Source organism: Lepisosteus platostomus, chromosome 13, assembly GCF_059453375.1.
Source record: "Lepisosteus platostomus isolate fLepPlt1 chromosome 13, fLepPlt1.hap1, whole genome shotgun sequence".
NCBI classification, from domain to species: Eukaryota; Metazoa; Chordata; class Actinopteri; order Semionotiformes; family Lepisosteidae; genus Lepisosteus; species Lepisosteus platostomus.
Genome location: NC_142623.1, coordinates 14,389,606 through 14,411,148, shown reverse-complemented (window position 1 = coordinate 14,411,148; position 21,543 = coordinate 14,389,606). Strand labels below are relative to the sequence as shown.

General features: G+C 54.4%; 1 protein-coding gene across 3 annotated transcripts in view; it reads right to left on the bottom strand.

Moving 5' to 3' along the window:
• camsap3 (calmodulin regulated spectrin-associated protein family, member 3) overlaps window positions 1-21,414 on the bottom strand; it is a 44,068-nt gene extending 22,654 nt beyond the window's left edge. The window contains exons 1-2 of one of the 3 annotated variants that reach the window (XM_088603381.1): window positions 20,482-21,414; window positions 5,262-5,515 (exon numbers count right to left, since the gene is read on the bottom strand). In XM_088603381.1, coding sequence (XP_088459507.1) covers window positions 5,262-5,515; window positions 20,482-20,614 — 387 coding nt within the window. In that variant the 5' untranslated portion in view covers window positions 20,615-21,414. The remainder of the gene's footprint in view (window positions 1-5,261; window positions 5,516-20,481) is intronic. The other 2 variants (XM_088603382.1, XM_088603383.1) reach the window with 2 other exon arrangements.
• Between the last annotated feature and the right edge of the window lie 129 nt (window positions 21,415-21,543).

Genomic DNA, 21,543 nt, shown 5'->3' with positions numbered 1-21,543 from the left:
AGTCAGCACTCTCGCCGCAAGTGACGTCATCATACGACAAACTCGCTCTCTGGGTCCTAACGAGCCCCGCCCCTAGGAGCTAAGTTCTCCCTGCTCATGTCTGGAAACTCAATTTCCAGAGACACTCGCCTGTTCGAATATTTCCGAAACTCCATCTGTCCTGGGAAAAACAAAGGTTGTTCAGACAGAAGACTGCAGGCAGCTTTCCCTGCTCTGAAAGGCCCGTGTGTGAGTGAAGACACCGCCACACTGGGAGAGGCACTGGAGAGGGACGCGCTGCACAGGTTGTACAGCCGGGCATGAAACGGGAAAAACAACAGCTACATAGGGGACCTGCAGGCTGGAGAAGGACAGCTGACGGCCTGCAGATTTGCATGGAAAACTGTCTCCTCTCTTGCCCCCAGGTCAAACAGCTTCGTCTCTGCGGATCTTCAACACAGCCCCAACAAAATAAACCAAGCACCCCCCCTCCACTGAAGCACCAAACGCTGGGGAACGTCCCCACTTATCTCACAACCCCAACTCATCCCTTCCTCCATGTCAGAGAGCATCAGAGCGTCTGCTTCAGGCCCTGCACGGGCCTCCCACAAGCCCCAGCTACCCGACATCCTACCAGGCGCTGGCGTGTTTAAAAAAACGAATGTTTCTGCTTCTCAGGGCTGTGTGGAACAAGCCCTCCTTCAGGAAGTATTAAACCTCTCTAGCACCCTAACTAGATTAGATGCACTGAGCCCTTTAATGCAATTAAGATGCTCTGTTGTTTAAACACTTCCCAGCCTGATCTCGTCTGTTGCAGGGAGCGGCTCACCAGGTAAAAAAACATATACTGTGCAAACAGAATTGCACTGAGCTGCTCGGAGCTGAACCCTTCAGACGAGTCGCTTGGTGCTGAATCCCTGAGCTCTCCAGGCACTGCCTGTGGTTCACTGTTCTGCAGAGTTATAATAATAACAATAATAATAACAAAATGTGTTGTTAGCACAAATCAGGAACGAGCAACTTCCCAGGCACTGTAGACATCAGGGCTGCCTGGCTCCCATGTCTCCTGCGATCCTACTAATTCTTCGGATAAGAAAGCAGACGACCTGTTGCTTTAGGCCTTGACCAGCTGCCAGGGTCTGCAGGCCCGGAGCCACCCAGCTCACGGGCCGACACGCAGGCTGTCTGGCCAAGCAGAGCCCCAGCAGCAGGCGACCCACACCGGCGCACCTGCAGAGGGCCGAGTGCAGCTGCACACGCAGCACTGCTGACCCAGGGAACAACGCCAAGCTCAGCGGGATCGAAACACACTCACGGACAGGCAGCCTGGAACCTGAGAACAGCAGCACTCTGACAGGCCGGACCAAACAGTCGACACAAACACGTCCCCCAGGATACACGCACACTGCCCTGCTCCCCCTCCGAGACACACATCCTCCACTGCCCCAAGAGACAGGCTCCTGTCATCATCGTTAACCCCACCATCCCCAGCTCTGCCCATGGCAACAACAGCCCATAACAGCCCTGGCAACAGTCAGCCAGCACTACAATGCAGGTCTGCTCTAAAACAAAGGCAAAGAAGAACACCTCAAAAGGGCAGTGTAGGGGGAGGGCGGGAGGGGCGGGTGTGAAATGGCCGGGACAGCCCGCCACACGCTGGGTCAATCATTTAGGATAGGAGGGAGGATGAATGAGTGAGTGCGAATGAGTGAGTGAGGCATGCTTACACGAGAGCCCCACGAGCAGCGCTGCGTTCTGGACCGGCCGGAATTAACAAAGATCTGCGGACAGTGATGGCCGTGGCAGTGATCTGCGGGAGGGAGGGGTGGAGGCGGATGATGTCCTGGACCCTAGCGGCACCCGCCCACCAGACTCCACCAAGCCAAATCGCAGGAGCTGCTAACGGGGGGCAGCTCCCCAGAAGACAAAAGAAAGGACGGCAGGAGCGCGGCTGCACCCCCTGATCCGAGAGCCGCGTCTCAGTGGGGACCCCACCTGTCTGTGAAGGACTTTGGGATCCTTCAGGTTGAAAGGCGCTATATTAATGCAAGAAATTAATAATATATAATTGTGAGTATTCTGCAGAGGGACCATAGCACCAGGTGGGCAAAGTCTCACGATCCTTACAGCCACATGTGGTGGACAGCCATTTCATTTCACCTAGTAAAAAAGGGTTTTTGTTTCATACATTGATCAACTCTACTGGGACAGCAAATCCCTGGGTGCTAAGATGCACAAACGTTACTTTGCAAATAAAAATTCCTCAATATCCAGGCATTCCTGAGGAAGCCCACATCTGCAGCTTTCATAAAATATCCCACCATTCCTCCTCCCGCCACAAATCCGGAAGCGATTACCAGGGAGGGATGCGCTTTCTTCCTCCAGCTCTGTGGTTTCAGGCTGTAGGAGCGCAGGCAGAGACAGCGGCCCCCCATCTAAGCGAACACCGAGAGCAGAGGACCAGGCTGAAACACACGAACCACAGCGGAGCAGCAGCCCAGCACCGGGAGGGAGAGAGCTTGAAATCCTCTCTGGTCCGGCTGCCAGATGGCAGGAGCGCCTCACAATAAGCAGCGAGCGAGGAAAATAAATAAATCCGGCGCAAATTGGAAGAGGCTCTGAGCCGCCGCAGCGCACTGAGAATGGGATACTTCTCCATTAAGACAACAAGAAAAGCCACAAGACTTTCCGATCGGAGCCAGGCCACTCCCGCCAGCTCCAGGAACAGATCCAGCCTGCCTCTCTGGGAGCAAACACTCTTCTGTGGCATGAGAGCGACGGAGTGAGAGAGGGAGACACGCAGAGAGATGGAGACACAGGGGGGGACACGCAGAGAGGGGCTCTGCTCCTACGATCCTGCAATTTTCCAATCGGAGGCTGAGGAACAACCCCCTCTCACGTTTCCTATTCCTAGCCCATCTGGGAGAGCCGGAAGGATTCCTCTCCTGGTGCTGGTCCATGCGGGAGTCTCCTCTGTCTGAACGCAGTCTGAGAGGTGCGTGATGATCACTCACACCGCCACCGCCGCCGCCACCAGAATCTCGCCCCGGGTCTGCCCGCCGGAACCAGGCAGACAGGCGCCGATCCACAGATGCGGCTCTTCCTTCTTGAGCGCACCGCAGATTCCGGCCGGAGCAGCAGGAGACTGGAAATCCTCCGGTTTGGGTCCATCCTGACCTCTGGGTCATCTCATTTAACTCACGATAGGCGCAATGAGGCCGTCCCAGCTCTCTCGCAGCAGATCACAGGGCACAGGGGCCACCGTCACCAGCCTGGAGGCTGCAGCGTCTTTAGGAGCCCGGATCAACTTAGAAAGCGGCGATGCAGCACATTATCGGTTCAATTCAAGGGCAAGTGGAGGCAGTTGGAACCCAATCTGGACTGTGGCCCAGGAGATTCTGGGGTCCTGGGGGTCAGACAGCTCTGAACTAATCTGGGGGTCAATTACAGGGGCAGACGAGCTCGTGTTTCTGGTCCCCATTGTTGAGCTGTATTGCTACTAGCAAGCTTCAGCAGCAGGGTGGGGCAGTTAAACACTTAAGAGAAACAATGAGGAGGCCAACCCATCAATTAAGCAAGGAAGCTTACAAATTAGCTTGCTAATTTTAATGGCCTTGCAATGGCCCAGAGTAGGAGAATCCACCTCACCTGCACTGAGCGCAGCTCGTGATTAAACGTTTTCCATTCGTACCCTAACGTGCAGGGAACCGGACCGCCAATCAGGAGTGGTGGTCACCCAGACTGCTGGCTCCACCTGTCGCAGCTCTTACAGCCTATGGCCTGCGGCGGCACAAGGATATTGTTTGCCGCTCAAGGTTGGAAGGGTTGGATCAGCGATACTGGCAGAGAAGCAGACTTCTCCCCCTCGCAGGCCTCAGTAAACCGCACCAACGCGAACAAACCGGCCCCTCTCCCGTCTGGGGGCTGGGTTTTAACCCAGCAGATTAACGCACCCGGCTACACACTCTAATCTGCTTGTGAGAAGGGGGCGTGTGCAGTCAGGTTTTGACAGTATTAAAGCCTTAATCTTCCCAATCTGGGAGAGACGGGCGATAACACCGCAGCACTGGACGTGCAGCCATGTCGAAAATCGCCCTGCAGCAGGCTCAGACGAGACGTGAGATCGCAGAGGGTGGCAGGCTGGCCGGCAGGGCTGACCTGTTTGTTAATTGGTAATTAAGTCCCAATGCTGAGAAACCGGTTGTCTCCCAGAAGGCCCAGGCGCCGGTACCGAGCGCCTCTCCCTCTCCCCGGGACGGACGCCGTCGCGGTGCCGGCAGGAGTTTAACACGCCGCGCCGGAGCTCAGCGCCTGCCCGAGCCCCAGGCCACCCCGCCCGCGATGAGTCATGCGCACTCCCGCGGGAGCTCGGGGCTCCACTGGTCGGGTCTGCACGAGGACTGATGAGACCCACACTTCTGCACACGGGACTGGGGTCCTGGCTGCACAGCCCCGCAGGGGTGAGGACCGGACTTTCAGCAGGAGAATCTGGCCGCGCTCCTGTGAAAACCTGCTCTGTTCCCTGGGGCACTCCCTCGCTCGTCGGTTAACGAGATTCTCCAGCGAACGGGAAACGGGAGACGAGGATCTCCGATGAGATCAGGCCCTCCTATACTCTCTGTCCCGCACGGGCCCAGACGTCTGATGGCTAAGCCCCTCTGTGACGAGCTCTCCGGCCCCCGCTGCTGATCCTGCCTTTCCCCTCTTCCCTCTCTAATCCCGAGCTTCCAAAAAGGAATCCGCCGGCGAAATTAATTCCACAGATCCCTCTTCTGCACAGCCGCCCTGCTTAGCTGGGGGCTATCCCATCAGCCCCCTGGCAGCCCAGCTCTCGCCCCTGTGCAACATGTTAGAAGCAGGAGGCCAGATGTGCACATCTGTCTGTTCGCTGCTCGTGTCTGAAATGGTAATGCAGCTCTCTCAGTACCCGATTATGAAAGAACAGGGAGGCGTCTGACTACACCACTGATATTTCTGTAAACTCTAATTGAAACCGACCATCGTTTATCCTTGATCCTTCTCCTGCAGTGTTCGGAGCTGCAGACTGACTCTGCAGGCCCACGATCACTGCTTCCGTAAGCTTTCTCCCTCGGGATTTTCATATCCCAGGAAAAACCTGCAGGAGGACTGCTCTGTGTGACAAGGCTAGAGCAGGACTTGTTTGTTACCCATTGCAATGCTGAAGAAGACAGAAGACAGAAGTGGGAACGCTTGGCTGCTTTCTCATCTCCCCCCTCTCTCGTTTTGTTTGTTTTGAAGACGGCTTTGAGGATGCCACTCACCATCTTGATGGGCCTTTGTCTCAGGTCGGCCTCCGTGATCGGGGTCTCCTGGTCTTTCGGGGGCACCCCCTTGCGGGCGAGGAGCTGCAGGAGGGCGGCATTGTCCCGGGGCGCCGCCTCGCCCCCCAGGACCAGCCCGCAGACCCGGCAGTAGAGGTCCGAGGACAGCAGCAGGCGGGTGACGGGGGGCTTGATGTGCTCCTGCTCATACTGGTCGCTGTAGAAGGGCTCCCTCAGCTCCTCAGGCACGCTCTCTGTACGGGACAGGACAGCAGGGTCACCTCTACCGCACCCCGCTCTCTGTACGGGACAGGACAGCAGGGTCACAGATACCGCACCCCGCTCTCTGTACGGGACAGGACAGCAGGGTCACCTCTACCGCACCCCGCTCTCTGTACGGGACAGGACAGCAGGGTCACAGATACCGCACCCCGCTCTCTGTACGGGACAGGACAGCAGGGTCACAGATACCGCACCCCGCTCTCTGTACGGGACAGGACAGCAGAGTCACAGATAGCGCACCCCGCTCTCTGTACGGGACAGGACAGCAGGGTCACCTCTACCGCACCCCGCTCTCTGTACGGGACAGGACAGCAGGGTCACCTCTACCGCACCCCGCTCTCTGTACGGGACAGCAGAGTCACAGATACCGCACCCCGCTCTCTGTACGGGACAGCGGAGTCACAGATACCGCACCCCGGTCTCTGTACGGGACAGCGGAGTCACAGATACCGCACCCCGGTCTCTGTACGGGACAGCGGAGTCACAGATACCGCACCCCGGTCTCTGTACGGGACAGCGGAGTCACAGATACCGCACCCCGCTCTCTGTACGGGACAGCGGAGTCACAGATACCGCACCCCGCTCTCTGTACGGGACAGCGGAGTCACAGATACCGCACCCCGCTCTCTGTACGGGACAGCGGAGTCACAGATACCGCACCCCGCTCTCTGTACGGGACAGGAGAGTCACAGATACCGCACCCCGCTCTCTGTACGGGACAGCAGAGTCACCTCTACCGCACCCAGCTCTCTGTACGGGACAGCGGAGTCACAGATACTGCACCCCTGCACATCAGCTCACTGATCGCCAGCGCTCGGTCTGTAACTGACAGGGACAGGCCAGTGGCAGCACTGCAGGGAGAGTGTAACAGCCATTGAAGAGGTGGCGAGTGCAGAGAGATGCCCTTGGCGCTTCAGTGATCCAACTGCAAACCAAGAGGGCGCTTGTGCCGACGGCCTCAGCACGGACACCGTCGGCATCAGCGGAGTCTCGGATTCCTGCCCTCTGGAGCTGCTAGACAGGAGCCCAGCCTGGGAAGAGTTAACGCGGCCGACTCACTTGACCTCGTCAAGGCTGAGGAGCTTATTGATCCCAAGACCTCCACTACCAAGCACTTCCTGGAGATCCTAGGGAATCAGATTCCATAATAGAGGCTGAGTCCCGCACAGTAATAGCTGCATCATTCCATGTCACCCACACTGCGTCCTGCCTCTCGCGAGTAATGAGGCGAGGACAGCAGCTCTCTTCCACATGGGGGCCTGGGGATTCGAACCCAGGGGCAGGTGTAAAGGAGCAGGAGCGCCCAGAGACTACATGCTCAAACTGGGGGGGAACATGCACGCTCCACGCAGAAGGCTCCCCTGCAAGGATTTGAACCCAGGGCCGTGCAGCTGTGAGAATGCGAGCTAAAGCGCACATTCCCCTGCTACCTTCCCATCACAGACACAGAAAAACAAGCCCACAACGTCCCCATATCCAGTCAGCCTTGAAACATTTCAATCCACTTTCCCTACTGCTCTGCAGGCAGCCTGACAGCAGAGAATTATTTACAGGCCTCTGATGTGACGATAAGGGCGTGTCATTATTACTGCAAGCAAACAGATCTATCTAGCGATAACATCTAGAATGTCGAACGGTACATCACAAAATAATGCTATCTAGAGACTGATATCATCGGCTTCCCAGGAAACGTCACCCGAAAACAAAGAAAAACGGAAAAAGTCCAATCCGGAGAGAAGGAGGAAAGAAAAAGAGAGGAAACTCGACCCCGCGAACCTGAGCTTCGGGCCTCGTGACATGCAGAAGGGGCAGCGGCAAGCACGGGCTGCACGGCGCGCCATGAGCTGTGCGCAAAGGAGTGTGGGAGTGTGGCACAGGCCGTCTGGTTGAAGCCGCTACCCCGGCTTCTTTCAGGGAAGGCTGGATGAGATCCTGGAATCCATAAGCTGCCCGCTACAACGGCCCCCTCTCGCTCGGGACCCTCCTGCTGCTCCGACTTCAAGGGGTCAGGGAGCAAGCACTCGCTTCCCAAACCCCCGTCCCTCCTCGAAAGCTCTCCCTCCTGACCTGAACTCCCTGCCCTTCGCTCTTTTCACACCCCGGTCTGCCCGTCCAGCTCGGCGCAGGGAGGTCCCGCCGAACCCGCCTGGGAGACAGAAGGACCCTCTCCAGAAAGCCGAGGCGCCGGCCGTTAAGTCTGGACAGCAGGGGGATAAAAGGACCTCGTCGCCCGCGCGGCTCTTGAAAAGGACGATCAGGGGATACAGAGCTCTAGCAGGGGCTGGAAGCACGAACCTGCGCTGCTTGGTGGTGCCAGATACAAAATCAGACCAGAGGAGGTCTTTGGGAGGAAACAGGCGGCGAGGATTCAAGCACATTCCACAGGCCGGACTGCTCGAGCCTCCTTTCCCACATAACCGGAAGAGCCCACAATCCTGACAGTCCGGACAGGCTGGTATATCCGGATCCCCGAAAACATCACATGAGCCCGGTCCCTCCCCACCCCCCTCCGGCTGTTTACCGAAAGCACGGCGGCCCGCCAGAGTCAATGTGGCTCCCGTTTGCATGTCCCTGTCCTGTTTCCGTTTTGTGACACGCAAGGCGACACATGTGCACAAGGGGCACGAGATAAGACAAACGCCCATTTACTGACTGACGGATTGGAGCTCAGCAGGACAGAAGACAGGGAAAAAAAACCCACTCGCTCACTCATTATCAGAAAGCACTTGTACCTGGGAAGGTCACACTGCGTCCCAGCCTGCTATCCCAGGAACACACACACAGGGACAGCTCCGAGTCACCCAAAGACCTGGATGGCAGGTCTGCAGCGGGAGGGAGGGCCTGTAACAGTCCATCACGAGTGTCGGAACTCGTTCAAGAACACAGGATCGCAGGTTACAAGAGAAATCCCACTAGCTCAGCTCACCCATTCCCCGAGATTTTGTTGGCTTTAACAGCGTGACTGTGCACCTTGCTCCAAACTCCAGCCCCACTCCCCCACAACTCTTTGCGTAAAGGAAAAGCCACCTCTTTTCAGTGCCAAATGCCTCCATCCCTAATCTCCACTCTCGTCCACCCTCGGGGCTGTGTTACACTTTTTGCAAAATCAGCCAGGTAACGATTTGCAAGATGTGGAAGACAAATTAGTGCTCACAGCCTCCGGTTCAGAACTGACAAGGTCCTCTCAGAGGCCTGCATTCGGAATATCTCAGTCCCTGTCCAGAATGTGCAGGTAAAGCCTTGCAAGAGGCTGGAGTCCAGGAGGCAGGTCCGACGTCTGGTCTCAGCGCTGCCCCCAGCTGGCAGGAGAGCGTCTGCCCCCCTGGATAGGAAGGGGTGCTGAAATGGGCTGGTGGGGCACGGATGCCAATTTCTCAGGCTAATTACAAATTCAGCAGCCGAGGCGCAACAGGAGAGGAGGAGGGGCTCATTCCCTTTTCAATCATTTAACAACACTCCATTCAGTTTCCAACGTCACCGTTCCAAAAGACACCTCCTCTAGAAACCGGCTGTCCTGTTGAGTCTGCGGACAGAGAGACTCCAGCAGGCGTACAGACCTGTAGGCCACATTCTTGCCTGATAAGATGCACAGCTGGTATTTATACAGGGGGAATATGAAATGATTAACTCCGTCAAGGTCACAACAGGTTGAGCAGGCCCCTATCAGAATTCCAGGACAGAGACGCACCTCTGCATCGAAAAGATTTAGTTTTTCTAGTCACAATCCTCAAAGGTGCTGACACAAGCAGTGCAGCAGACTTCCAGGCACAACGGTGCAACACCAACCCAAGGACGCAGGTGGAAACTACATAGAAGTGCATTTAAAACCAAACGCACTTTGCACACAGGGTTGTGGGAGCATGCAACAAGCTACCCAGGGTTACTGTTGAAGCCGATACCCTGGGTACTTTCAAGAAACTGTTTATTCAGCAAAGTACTTCCCCGCTGTGTGCACTACTGCTTAGGGTTAGGGTTAGAGTAGGTTTAGGGACTCATGCAAGAGTTGTCAGCTGCTGAATCCCAGGGGTTCACACTCCTACCACACTGTGCAGAGTGCTCACCACTGTACGCCAGAGCTCTCTTTCCCTGCTGCAGGAAACCGCTGGCTACACTTTCCTTTCCCATGCAGAGTGGTGATCAGGTAACTGAGAGCACACATAAACACTGAGGTGTGACGTTATCACTGTGCGTTTAGTAGGCCAGGTAGACAAAGCTCGCCATTCACAGGCAGGGAAATGCCATCCTGTTCTTTTGTTTTACACGACTAACCCAAATCCAGACGGGATTTCAACTAGAAGCTCAAATCCCACTATCATCTGGATCCTCTTTAGTTTTCCCATCTGCTTACTGCAAACATTGTGTGCAAAGTCACAATCTAAAAACACTAAGTATATGCTTTATATAAACATATATGTATACTAACTGCATGCTACTGTGATCCAGAGCCAGCAAGATCTTCTATACTACCAGGCCCTCTGGAGGAGTGAGACAGGGCACTAACAGTCTTTCCAATGTCTGGAAAGATGGGAGCAAGCTAAGGGACCAGTCTTGCAATTATAATATCTTCTCCTGGTGCAGAACACATGAGCATCAGCCTTCTCTACAGGCAAGCCTCCAGTCACCGCCGCCCCAGCATCCCGACAAGCTTCCAGACGGACTCTCACACTAATCCCCACCCCCCACTAATCCTCCTACTGCTCCAGGACAGCCCTGGCAGGGTGGAGGAACAATGGAGCTGGAGAGAGCAGGGAGCACAGCACAGCAACACATCTGCACAGACACCCGACAGCAGAGGGAGAGACTGGGAGTTTTGACCTGGCAGTGAAGGCACCGAGGGAGAAGGCACTCAGGGCTTTCTACGCAATAAGAAGGAGGCTCTTCAACATCAACCCACCAACAAGAATCTGGCTCCAAATATTTGAAAGTGTAATCCAACCCATTGCCCTATACGGCAGTGAAGTGTGGGGTCCCATCGCAGACCAGGATTACACTCAATGGGACAAATACCCCACAGAAACTCCGCACGTGGAGATCTGTAGAAACATCCTCCATGTACAGAGAAAAACACCAAACAACGGGTGCAGGGCTGAATTAGGCCAGTACCCACTATTGATAAAAATACAGAAAAGAGTATTAAAGTATTGGCTACACCTAAAAAACAGCGACTAAAATTCCTACCACCACAAAGCCCTGCTGAGCCCAAAACAGAGCCCCCTGAGCCAGCTGGTCCTGAGGCTCACTGACCTGATCCACACCAACACTAACCAGCCTCAGGACAGCACTGCTAGAGCACCACAACTCAGACTCAACCATATCACAGCACAGATCAGACAACAATATCTCACACACTGGGACACACACACAAATACAACAAACTGGAATGCTACAGAACCCTAAACAGACAATACACACTAGCCGAATATTTGACCAAGGTAAGAAACAACAAACAGAAACAGACCCTGACGAAGTACAGGCTCAGTGACCACAGCCTGGCTATAGAAACTGGGTGACACAGGCAGACCTGGCTGCCCAGAGAGGACAGGCTGTGCTCCCACTGCCAGCGGGGAGAAATACAGACAGAGGTGCACTTCCTACTGCACTGTGACAGATACTCTGGGATTAAAGAAACATTCTTCCCTAAATTCAGAAATCTAATCCCAGAGTTCCCACACCTGCCAGTATCACAACGGGTCCCAATCCTACTGGGAGAGGGAGGAGGGAACTCAGTTGAACTGGCAGCCCAGTATGTGATCTCCTGTCACAGCCTGAGGAACAGGGAGTCTCTCTCCCAATAATGCTCCTTCTGTCTACAGTATATGTAAATATTTTATAATATGGCATTGTTGTTAATGTCTGTAGATTTTATATTAATGTTATTTTTTGTTTAGTTTCATATGAATTTCATTATTTTATTTGCTTTGGCAACACTGATTGTACCCATCGGTCATGCTAATAAAGCACCTTGAATTTAATTGACTCCTGCTCTGTACACAGACACAGGGAGAGACTCCTGCTCTGTGCACAGACACCCAACTGCAGACACAGAGAGAGACTCCTGCTCTGTGCACAGACACCTGACAGCAGACACAGAGAGAGACTCCTGCTCTGTGCACAGACACCTGACAGCAGACACAGAGAGAGACTCCTGCTCTGTGCACAGACACCCGACAGCAGACACAGGGAGAGACTCCTGCTCTGTGCACAGACACGGAGAGAGAGACTCCTGCTCTGTGCACAGACACCCGACTGCAGACACAGGGAGAGACTCCTGCTCTGTGCACAGACACCCGACTGGAGACACAGAGAGAGACTCCAGCTCTGTGCACAGACACAGAAAGAGACTCCTGCTCTGTGCACAGACACCTGACAGCAGACACAGAGAGAGACACCTGCTCTGTGCACAGACACCCGACTGGAGACACAGAGAGAGACTCCTGCTCTGTGCACAGACACCCGACTGCAGACACAGAGAGAGACTCCTGCTCTGTGCACAGACACCCGACTGCAGACACATAGAGAGACTCCTGCTCTGTGCACAGACACCCGACTGCAGACACAGAGAGAGACTCCTGCTCTGTGCACAGACACCCGACAGCAGACACAGAGAGAGACTCCTGCTCTGTGCACATCCGACTGCAGACACAGAGAGAGACTCCTGCTCTGTGCACAGACACCCGACAGCAGACACAGAGAGAGACTCCTGCTCTGTGCACAGACACAGGGAGAGTTTCCTGACTGTAACAAGCAGCCCAGACTCACACAGATGATTCAGGGTTTTCTTCACACTAATAAATGGGTTTTAGCAGGCTAATGAGGGAGAGGGTAATAGAGAAAACGGGAGAGGCGGCAGGAGGGAGCGATGTCAGAACCCACAGATCTGTCAGACACAGCTGACAATGCCTCAACACTGCAGGGACACCTCTCCCCAGCTGTCCACAGAGCCTCCTTCTTTCCAGACCCACTGCTTTGTGTCCAATTTTCTTGGCAGAAATAAAGCATTGCTTTTCTCTTTAAAAGAACAGAACCAGGCAGTCGCTAAAGAGTGAGCAGGCAGGCAGGCAGGCAAATCCAGATGCAAATGACCCCCTCCCTCACCCCGGGCAGCCTGATCGCACACAGAGATATCGGGATCATTTACACGCAGGACTGCGGGGCCAGACACTGGCCAGGCCGCCTGCGCGCAAGTGCAGAACGAGCCCAGGGTCGCCAGGCTAGAATGGGACACTCTAGCTGATGGGACAGGTGGGCAGCTCGTCAGACACTTAAATTGGGGGGGGGGGGCTACGACATCTCTGGTTTCTGTGCCCCCCACCCTCCCCGAGCTCCCAGTTACAGACGGGGTCCAATTACTGAACCAACTGAGGGTGTAAGGGTAAGACCCCTGACGAGGCTGCCAGGTGTCTCCCAGCTAGCTGCAGTGAGCCGAGCGCTGGGAATAATCAACCGCTGAAGGCCTTGAGGAACATGCTCCAAGGAACAGAGGAACAGGGTTAAGAGTGTAAACGACTGGTAGCTCAGAGCAAAGGCACAGGTGAGCAGCGACGGCCGTCTTCCTCTCAGAGCGCCAACGTTTCCCTTTCCGTCTTCCATGTTCCTGACAGGGCGCCGCAGTGCTCCGCTCCTCTGACACGCCACGGACACCGGCAGGCGTGTTTCAGCAGGAGGGGGCCAGAGCAGTCAGAAGACACAGAGGCAGGGAGGACCCCAAGCAGGGGAAAGAGAAACACAGAGGGAGAGGGAGAGAAGAGCCTGGAAATCTGGGACAAAACGGACTTCGGACAAGACGAGCGCTGAACCCGTCTGCTCACTGGCTGGGAGCTGATAGGGGGGTCAAAGGTCACAGTGACATCACGGTGTCCGCCGCGGAACGCTGAGGACCTTTGGAATGGTGGAAGAGATCCGGCGTCTCCCTGGTAACAGAACGCCAAGGCAACCCCCCCCCTCCTCTCTGCTCAGATCTCCGCGGTCAGCTGAGAAACTCACCCAGCTCATTTGAAAACAGCCCTGGCTAATGGCCAGCATCTGCTCAGACCCAAGTGTGCCCTTAGTCACTTAACAAGCCTACAATTCCACAAGACGCTACCCAGCCCAGACCCAGCCTTGAGCTGCCTCTCCCTGCAGTGACCTGCCTTACGCACGTATAGGGGCGCATGGAGATTTTAGCCAGCTGCAGCACCATTCCTTCCGGCAGCGTGGAATTTTAAATAATGCCGATTGATGATGACAGAACACATCTAACGCCCAGAGGGCGATGGCAGAGTTTCGCTGAACTGGGAGCTATTCACTGAGCAACTGCTGATGAGCCTTGCAACAGGAGGTGTGTCAGTACTAAACAAACACTGCATTCTCGAGGAGCTGGGAGCTGTTTAAGCAGCTCTTCAAAGTCAAGCGCTGGAGACTCTCAGGTGCCAGCCTGCGAGTTTCATTCATTCAGGACAAACAGCGGAAACACTGAGCACAGGACGCAGGCTGAGAGTAGGAGGCGCTTCTTTACACAGAGGGTGGTGGGAGCCTGGAGCACGGGAACAGGGGGCTCGGTCTTGACATTACAGCAGATGCCCAGGCTTCTCGTTACAGCTGGGTGAGGAGACCCCTGGATTAACGAGCCACCGAGCAGCCGAACAGGGCTCCGCCGATCAGGAAGCTCTCTGCAGGTCCTGTGAGTCGCAGGGAGAGGCCAGCATTCAGACGCTTCACTGAGGCAAACGTTTCCATCACAAACACTCCTGCTGCTGCTGGGGGCTGCAGGTCTCACGCCGCTCTGAGCCACAAGGACGACACCCTCAGCAAACAGCGAGGGGGGCAGGGTGTCTCCACACTCCGCCGGTCGCGAGGATCAGGGCTCAGCTGACACAGCGCAGTCCAGGGCGTGCCCCGCGAGCTGCCAGCGTCACGTTCCAGCGCCCGCCGGCTCTCTCCGCCAGGCCAGGACTCCTCTCCCTCCGCCAGCAGCAGGGATCCTGGCTCTGTTTTCTGTCCATGTCTTCACCGCCCGGCCGACACGCACTGCTGGCTGTGCATCGTGACTCATTTATTCCGATCGATAAACCTCCGGAGAGTCTGTGGCTCTGGCAGCTTCCCGTTTCTCTTGCTGTGCCGAGTTCAGGGTCCAGTTGTACAGATTCACTGGAACAGTCAGTGTTCAGGGTCCAGCCACACATCGTTCACTGGGACAGTCAGTGTTCAGGGTCCAGCCACACAGGATTCACTGGGACAGTCAGTGTTCAGGGTCCAGCCACACATCGTTCACTGGCACAGTTAGTGTTCAGGGTCTAGCCACACAGGGTTCACTGGGACAGTCAGTGTCCAGGATCCAGCCACACAGGGTTCACTGGGACAGTCAGTGTTCAGGGTCCAGCCACACAGGGTTCACTGGGACAGTCAGTGTTCAGGGTCCAGCCATACAGGATTAACTGGAACAGTCAGTGTTCAGGGTCCAGCCACACAGGGTTCACAGGAAGAACTGGGGTAGCCTCAGGTCAAACCCCTCAGCACTGCGCCACACTGCCGCCCTGTTGGCTAGCGTGCAATATTTCACTTTCACATGTAAGGAAGTCAAGCAGCGACAGAGGCACCAGTCCAGGCTTGCGTGCAGATGTGTAAACTCTTAGTCGGTCAAGAGTCGGCCGAGCGGCTCCAGCCCGGAATTCACGTTCTTCTTCACGCAGTGGATTCTGGGAATGGGCAGAGCGGCAGGGTGCCCCTCAGACAGGATGGAGGACAGCGCCCGCTCCTTCTGACTGCTTCCCTGCTAACGAGCCTTCCCCCGATAAACACCCGACAGAGCAGGCTTGGAGATTTGACTAGACAAACTGGCAGGAACAGGCCGAGGAGGAGGGGTGTGTGCGTGTGTGTGCGCGTGTATTCACGTGCATCAAACTGAACACCAGTTTTCCAGTAAGCTGAGCCCAGTGCAATCAGTCCCTGGAGTGAACACGGCAGCGACACCGACAACAAACGGCATGGTGGCCCCGCAGCTAAGAGTGCAAACCAGTCGGACGGCCTTGTCTTTATATAGCGCCTTTCAGTCAGTCTCAAGCCTCAAACCGCTTTCACAGCACAGGTGTCGGACAGCTCATGGCACTCTCCCTGCTCCTGGTAGCTGAGTCCCAGCCTCAGCACAGCTCCTGCAGAGCTCAGAACACAGGACAGCTCACAAACAAGAGGTCATTCCCTGCCCCTGGCCTGTTTGGTAGTTAGTAGTTAATTGATCCCAGGACCTCACCCAGCTGTTTCGTATAGGACGCCAAGTATCCGCTTCAACCACAGGGCTGGGTGCCTCGCTCCACACTCCCACATCTCTTTGCGTAAAAAAGGGCCTCCCGTTTAAAAGCACTTCCACGGTTACCACTCGTGCCCTGTGGTTCGTGTTTCAGCGGGGATTTTGAAGAAGTCCGCAGGGTGGACACTGTTTATACCTCGGAGGACTTTGAATACTTAGATTTGGTTTAGCGATTATGACAACAGGTGGAATTATTAACTAAAAAGTGGGAAACTGAGAACCAGTTTGGGAAAATGGCAGAGAAGTTTCACATCCACAAATGAAAGAAAAGGAGACCGGAGTGTGTCAGACGCTCTCTTTGTGCCAGAAAGCACAGCGACAGAGAGAGAGAGAGAGAAGGGTTGGACTAGAGATCCAGGGTCCAGGTCTTAAACCTCATCAAAGCTAACGCTCAGAAGAGCGTTTTGGATTCTGACCAACAGTCAGTGGAGGTCAAAGGTCAATGCCAGCCAAAGTCATATAGTCTGACATAACAGGGCATGATGTGAGTGACTCTTGACTCATGTCTGGGAGGTAAGACTGGGAAGGATCCCTGCATCGGAAAGACCTGAAGCCCAGCCTGGCAGCCCCGCCCCCCGATGACATCACAGAGGTGACCTCACTCTGCCCCAGCAGGTTTCTGGGAAGGCATCTTCAAACCCAGCGAGGAACGGCTCGGCAGAGATCCCTGAAAACAGCAGCCCGTCGCTGGGATACAGGCGCACGCAGGATTAGGCTCCCAGCGAGCCCACTAACCTCATTTCCTTTCAGCGCCCAGGCCCATTATGAAGGGAATTAAGGCTGTTTACAGCTGAGCTGGCGCAGGGAATTACTGCCTGAGGGGTGTACTAATTCGGTCACAGCCGAGTCCAGAGGGGCTGGCGAGCACTGGCCAGACAGGGTCTCGGGTTCGAGTTCTGTCCAAGGACTTCCCACCCGTCGCCTGCAGTCAGCCTAGCTACACCAATAAGCGGTAGTTCACCTCTGGCAATCAGCAGTGCCCCCTGCAGGCAGAGTTGTGCAGGTTCACTTGGCTTAATGGCCACAGAAACTGGGATAAACCCCAAGTCTATGAGCTGCCTGAAGTTGTGAAGCCTGCATCAATTGTTGCAAAGGAACAAGGACTAGCTTTATTTCATGCTGAAAGGAGAAGAGAGAAAACACAACGTTTCAGCTGTGGAGCCTTCTTCAGGCGTGAGCAATTGCTGTTTGGCTTTCTCCCCAAAAGCATGGAAGATGATAGAATACTGTTTGGCAGTGTTTATATTATTGTCAGGGCTAATGAGAGACAGCAGGATCTTCACACAAACCTCCTCCTACCCCCCACTTTCGGAAATGGAGGGTAACGCCCTCTCTTCAATGCACCCCGAGTTCAGCACGAATCACTACCACTTCATTCACCCCCACTTTATTTTTCCATTCTAAACAAGTGTCAGGAACACAGCTGGAAACAGCTGGAAACTCCGAAGCCTTCTGAACAAGAACAAGCAGAACGTCTTGACACAAAGGGGGGCGGGTGTCTGAAACGAGCCACTCAGCTGTTTTGTGGAAGTCAAGACCATTGGCTCTTTCAAGAAACAGCTGGATGGGACAGCAAGATGACACCCTTGCCATCTCCCCAGCGACAGGCGTCCGCAGACAACCTGCCCCCCCCTCCCACTTGTGGCTCGGGAGAAACAGCCCCAGGACCAGCCCGTCTCATACGACAGCTTTCACAGGACCCCAGGGGGCTGGTCCCCCCATTCGACATCGGTCTGCGCTCCGCAAAACCAGCGGGACAACTCGAAATGGAATGGGCTCGCCCTCTGTTATGCAACTCTCAATGGGTCACAGCTTTCACATACTTTTTGGAATTTAAATAGCTCATTTAACACTTTTATTTAGCTGTCCACCTGCTGTTACAGCCCTGTATCTTAACCACTGGACCAGCTGTCCTCCTGGTGTGACAGCCCTGTATCTTAACCACTGGACCAGCTGTTCTCCTGGTGTGACAGTCCTGTATCTCAACCACTGGACCGGCTGTCCTACTGGTGTGACAGTCCTGTATCTCAACCACTGGACCAGCTGTCTTCCTGCTGTGACAGCCCTGTATCTTAACCACTGGACCGGCTGTCCTCCTGGTGTGACAGTCCTGTATCTTAACCACTGGACCGGCTGTCCTCCTGGTGTGACAGTCCTGTATCTTAACCACTGGACCAGCTGTCCTCCTGGTTTGACAGCCCTGTATCTTAACCACTGGACCAGCTGTCCCCCTGGTGTAAAATCTTTTTAACCATATTAATCATAATAATAAACTGTCCAGCTAAAAAAATGAATCAGGAACAGTAGGTCAAGAACTGATCTGAAGGAGTTGGATTTGAGAGCTACAGTATAAACCACACAATGTAAATCTCTCCCTGCCCCCTTGACTACAGCCAGGAGCGTCTGCCAGCAACGACAGAAGTCATCTATAATTGATCCCTTGGGACTGTAAGAGACTTAACCAGCTGAAAGGGAATTTCGAAACTGGTTTCTTCGCTAAGCAGCAGGTCATCTAGGGAAACCACATCAATATGAGGGATAAAGACAGCGGCAGGTCTGTTTTCGGCAAAGGGGGTCGCCTCCCTATCTTCAGATTAATCAATACGATTATTTATTTCCTCTCCGACCGCCTTATTTTCGCGACCGGGGTTGTGAAGGACTGACCAATCAAGCAACTGCTCCCACACTCGAAGAGCAGGTGCTGCGCTCAGTTAAAAACAAAAAAGACACCCAAAACAAGAGGGGCCGTCGTGTATTAAAATATTTCAAACGTGCTGAGCTCAGCCTGGCAGGCGGTAACCGGCCCAGGGGATAATGGACCGGGCCGACACCGAGGCGAAACAGAACCCATCCCTCACACACACAAGAACACTAACTAGCAAAATGAAAAATGACAGACTGAAACGGTCGAACATGTGTGTGGAGTCGTGTCAGGTGAACCTCAGAACAGCCAAGCCGGATCAAAACAACGAACTATCTGCACATACAGCGCCATCAGAAGCAGTAACGTCAGAGTGGTACACACAAAGCACCTATCGAAACATTTATGAAATTAAAGTTAAAACGACACATCTCATTCACATTCACGTAGCCCGGGTCGGTGGGGCTTTTATTGAAACTCGCCTTCCGTCTACGGCCAACATGACGCGGTTATCGAGAGGATGGCTGCAAGACAGGTGAACAATACTGTTCGCTGCCGTCTAATCTATTGAAGTCACGATATTTCCTGTTTGCCCCGGCTTTCCCGAATAATGGATAGGGAGACAGCGGGCGAGCGGAACGGAGACGTTCCTCTCTCGGAGGTAGGTTCCGCACCTGCCCCCTTGCCCGGGAAATTAGAAAATACTAATTCAAAAACACTAACGCAGTTTAAAAAATAGAATAAAACATACCCACGACAACCTCCTACAGAAACACCGCCATTTCCCCCCCACACACTTCTAGAAAAACTTAAATCGGGTCAAATAGCAATAAAATTATCATCTTTAATTTCCATTCAGGGCTTTTTTTTTCTTTTCTAGGGTCCAGGCGAAAACGCATTCAAGACGGACTGTCAGCTTTTTTTCCCCCGTGTCCCGGCACCCAGACGAGAAAGACTCGCTTGGTCTCTCTTCTGGGCTCTATCGATTTCAAACTGACCAGAAGCAGGTCCGTTCAGACAGCGGGCGTGTTATTTAACAAAAGGATCGGACTGTCTGGGTCGCTGTGCGTTAAAGACTGGGTGGGGTAGTGGGGGCTTAAGTCTTTGTATGAAGTCAGCAGATTGAATCCAGTTTGTCCCATTTTACGCCGGCCGGTATCCCGTTTCTTCACCCCGGGGCGCTAGGATGTGACCGCATCCCGAAACGCGTGTCTCCCGGGGCTGTCACCCTGTTACACGTCTGTGCCGGAACCCTGTTTGCGGGCCGGAGAAGGTGGGCACCGCGCGAGGGGGTGAGAACGATTATGGGGGGGGGGGCACGGCTCGAGACAGGCCGCTGTCAATAGTCCTACATGCAGCTATGGCAACTAGTTATCGATCTGACAGTCAGGCGGGGACTAGGACACCGCACGCACCTCGTTACATTGGGACCCTAAATATATACATCTTCTCCCAACAGCTTGACAGGCCGGGAACACCGCTTGAAATATAACCCGTGGATGAAAGACAAGACTGTGCTCGCGCTGCCATGTTTCTTGAATGTCCCCATAAATTAGCTACATACACACACCACACACATACATGCATGCATGCTACGTTGCATACAAGCAATCTACTATTGTGGTTACGTATCCCATTCAGCAATGACCCAACGAACTGACATAGCCGGCCTGTTTTCCTGGCGCCGAGTTAAATTTGCCTCTCTCATTTACAGCACGCCTCAGACGCCCTACGTCAACATAATTACTCGGGCGATCTGTGTTATACCTATGGAGATATACCGTACCTAGATAATGGATATGTGTGCGGTGACTCACGGCCGTGCAGTCACGCCGGCTGCGGTATCTGCTTTGTGGTTCTTTGTGGTTGGGAAATAGCTGAGCCGACACGACGCTTCACACAGTACGCCATTCACCTTCACGTAACTGCGCTGGTACAGTCACCCTCGATGGCACACGGGGCCAGGCGGAACAATACCGGATCGCACAGGAAAGCCAGGAGAAACGAAGACGTACCTGCACTGCCGTAGGACTTCGTCAGAATCCAGCCCAAACTGGCACATATTCTGGCTCGGGTGAAATCGTACTGATCCAGAGGCTTAATCTCCGGGACCGTGAACGTCTTCCTCATCGCATTTGAATCCACCATAGCAAACAGGAAAAAAAAAAACAAAGCTTTCTGGTTGGGAAAAACGGTGAGGTAGGGACAGGGTTAGGGGAGAGGGGAGGGAGAGAGAGAGAGAGGGAGGGAGAGGGGAAGGCACAGCGAATTCAGATCTCCAGGCGATCGTGCTACTCCATTCGGAGCCGAAAAACACACCGGGTCTCCTTCCTTCTTCGTCCTGGAGAAGCACAGACGGGAATCATGGAAAAAAAACCACAGCTGTCGTGTTTTAAGAGTCTCCCTTGAATCCTGGATCGAGCCGTCAGCATGTAGATTTCCAACAGGAGTTTCTGCACAGGGAGGTGGTGGGGGCGGGCGGGGGCAGCGGTCTGTCCTTAACAGTGAAAATCCTGAAAATCTCCCACAGGGCTCGTCTGACAAGCTAGCTGTGTGGCGAGGCGACGGTCGTAGGTTTTATTCTTCATTCAGCCCCCCGTTTCTCCGCCCGTCCATGATCTACGGTTTATTGCAATGTCTCGCCTGATCCTTCGCGTGAAGAGCGCCGCCTGCGTTCCAGGTGCTCCCCGCGCACGTCACTCACCCTGCTCCCAGCCAATCCGGGTGCTGCAGCTGGAGCTAGACGGGCAGGGGGGCGGGCTCTAGCGTGTGAAAGCCGAACGCGGGCAGGTAGGGGGGCTCAGCCGGAAAAAGCCGATCACGTTACGAGTTCTTTCCCCGACAGTCAGGTGCAGTACAGGTCAAACTCGTATAGCATACGGGATTTTCCAGTTCCTCGTCAAAAGTCTACCACGCGTCCCCGAACAGGGAAGCTGTTTAACTAGTCCCGGGTGGGATGTCGAATGGAGCCTTTAAGTACAATGATATTTAAATGAGAGAAATTGCGCCCGCACCCTGCTTTTCTATAAAGAATAGATACACGAGGTGGGGGGTGGGAAGGAGAGACGGGGTCATTG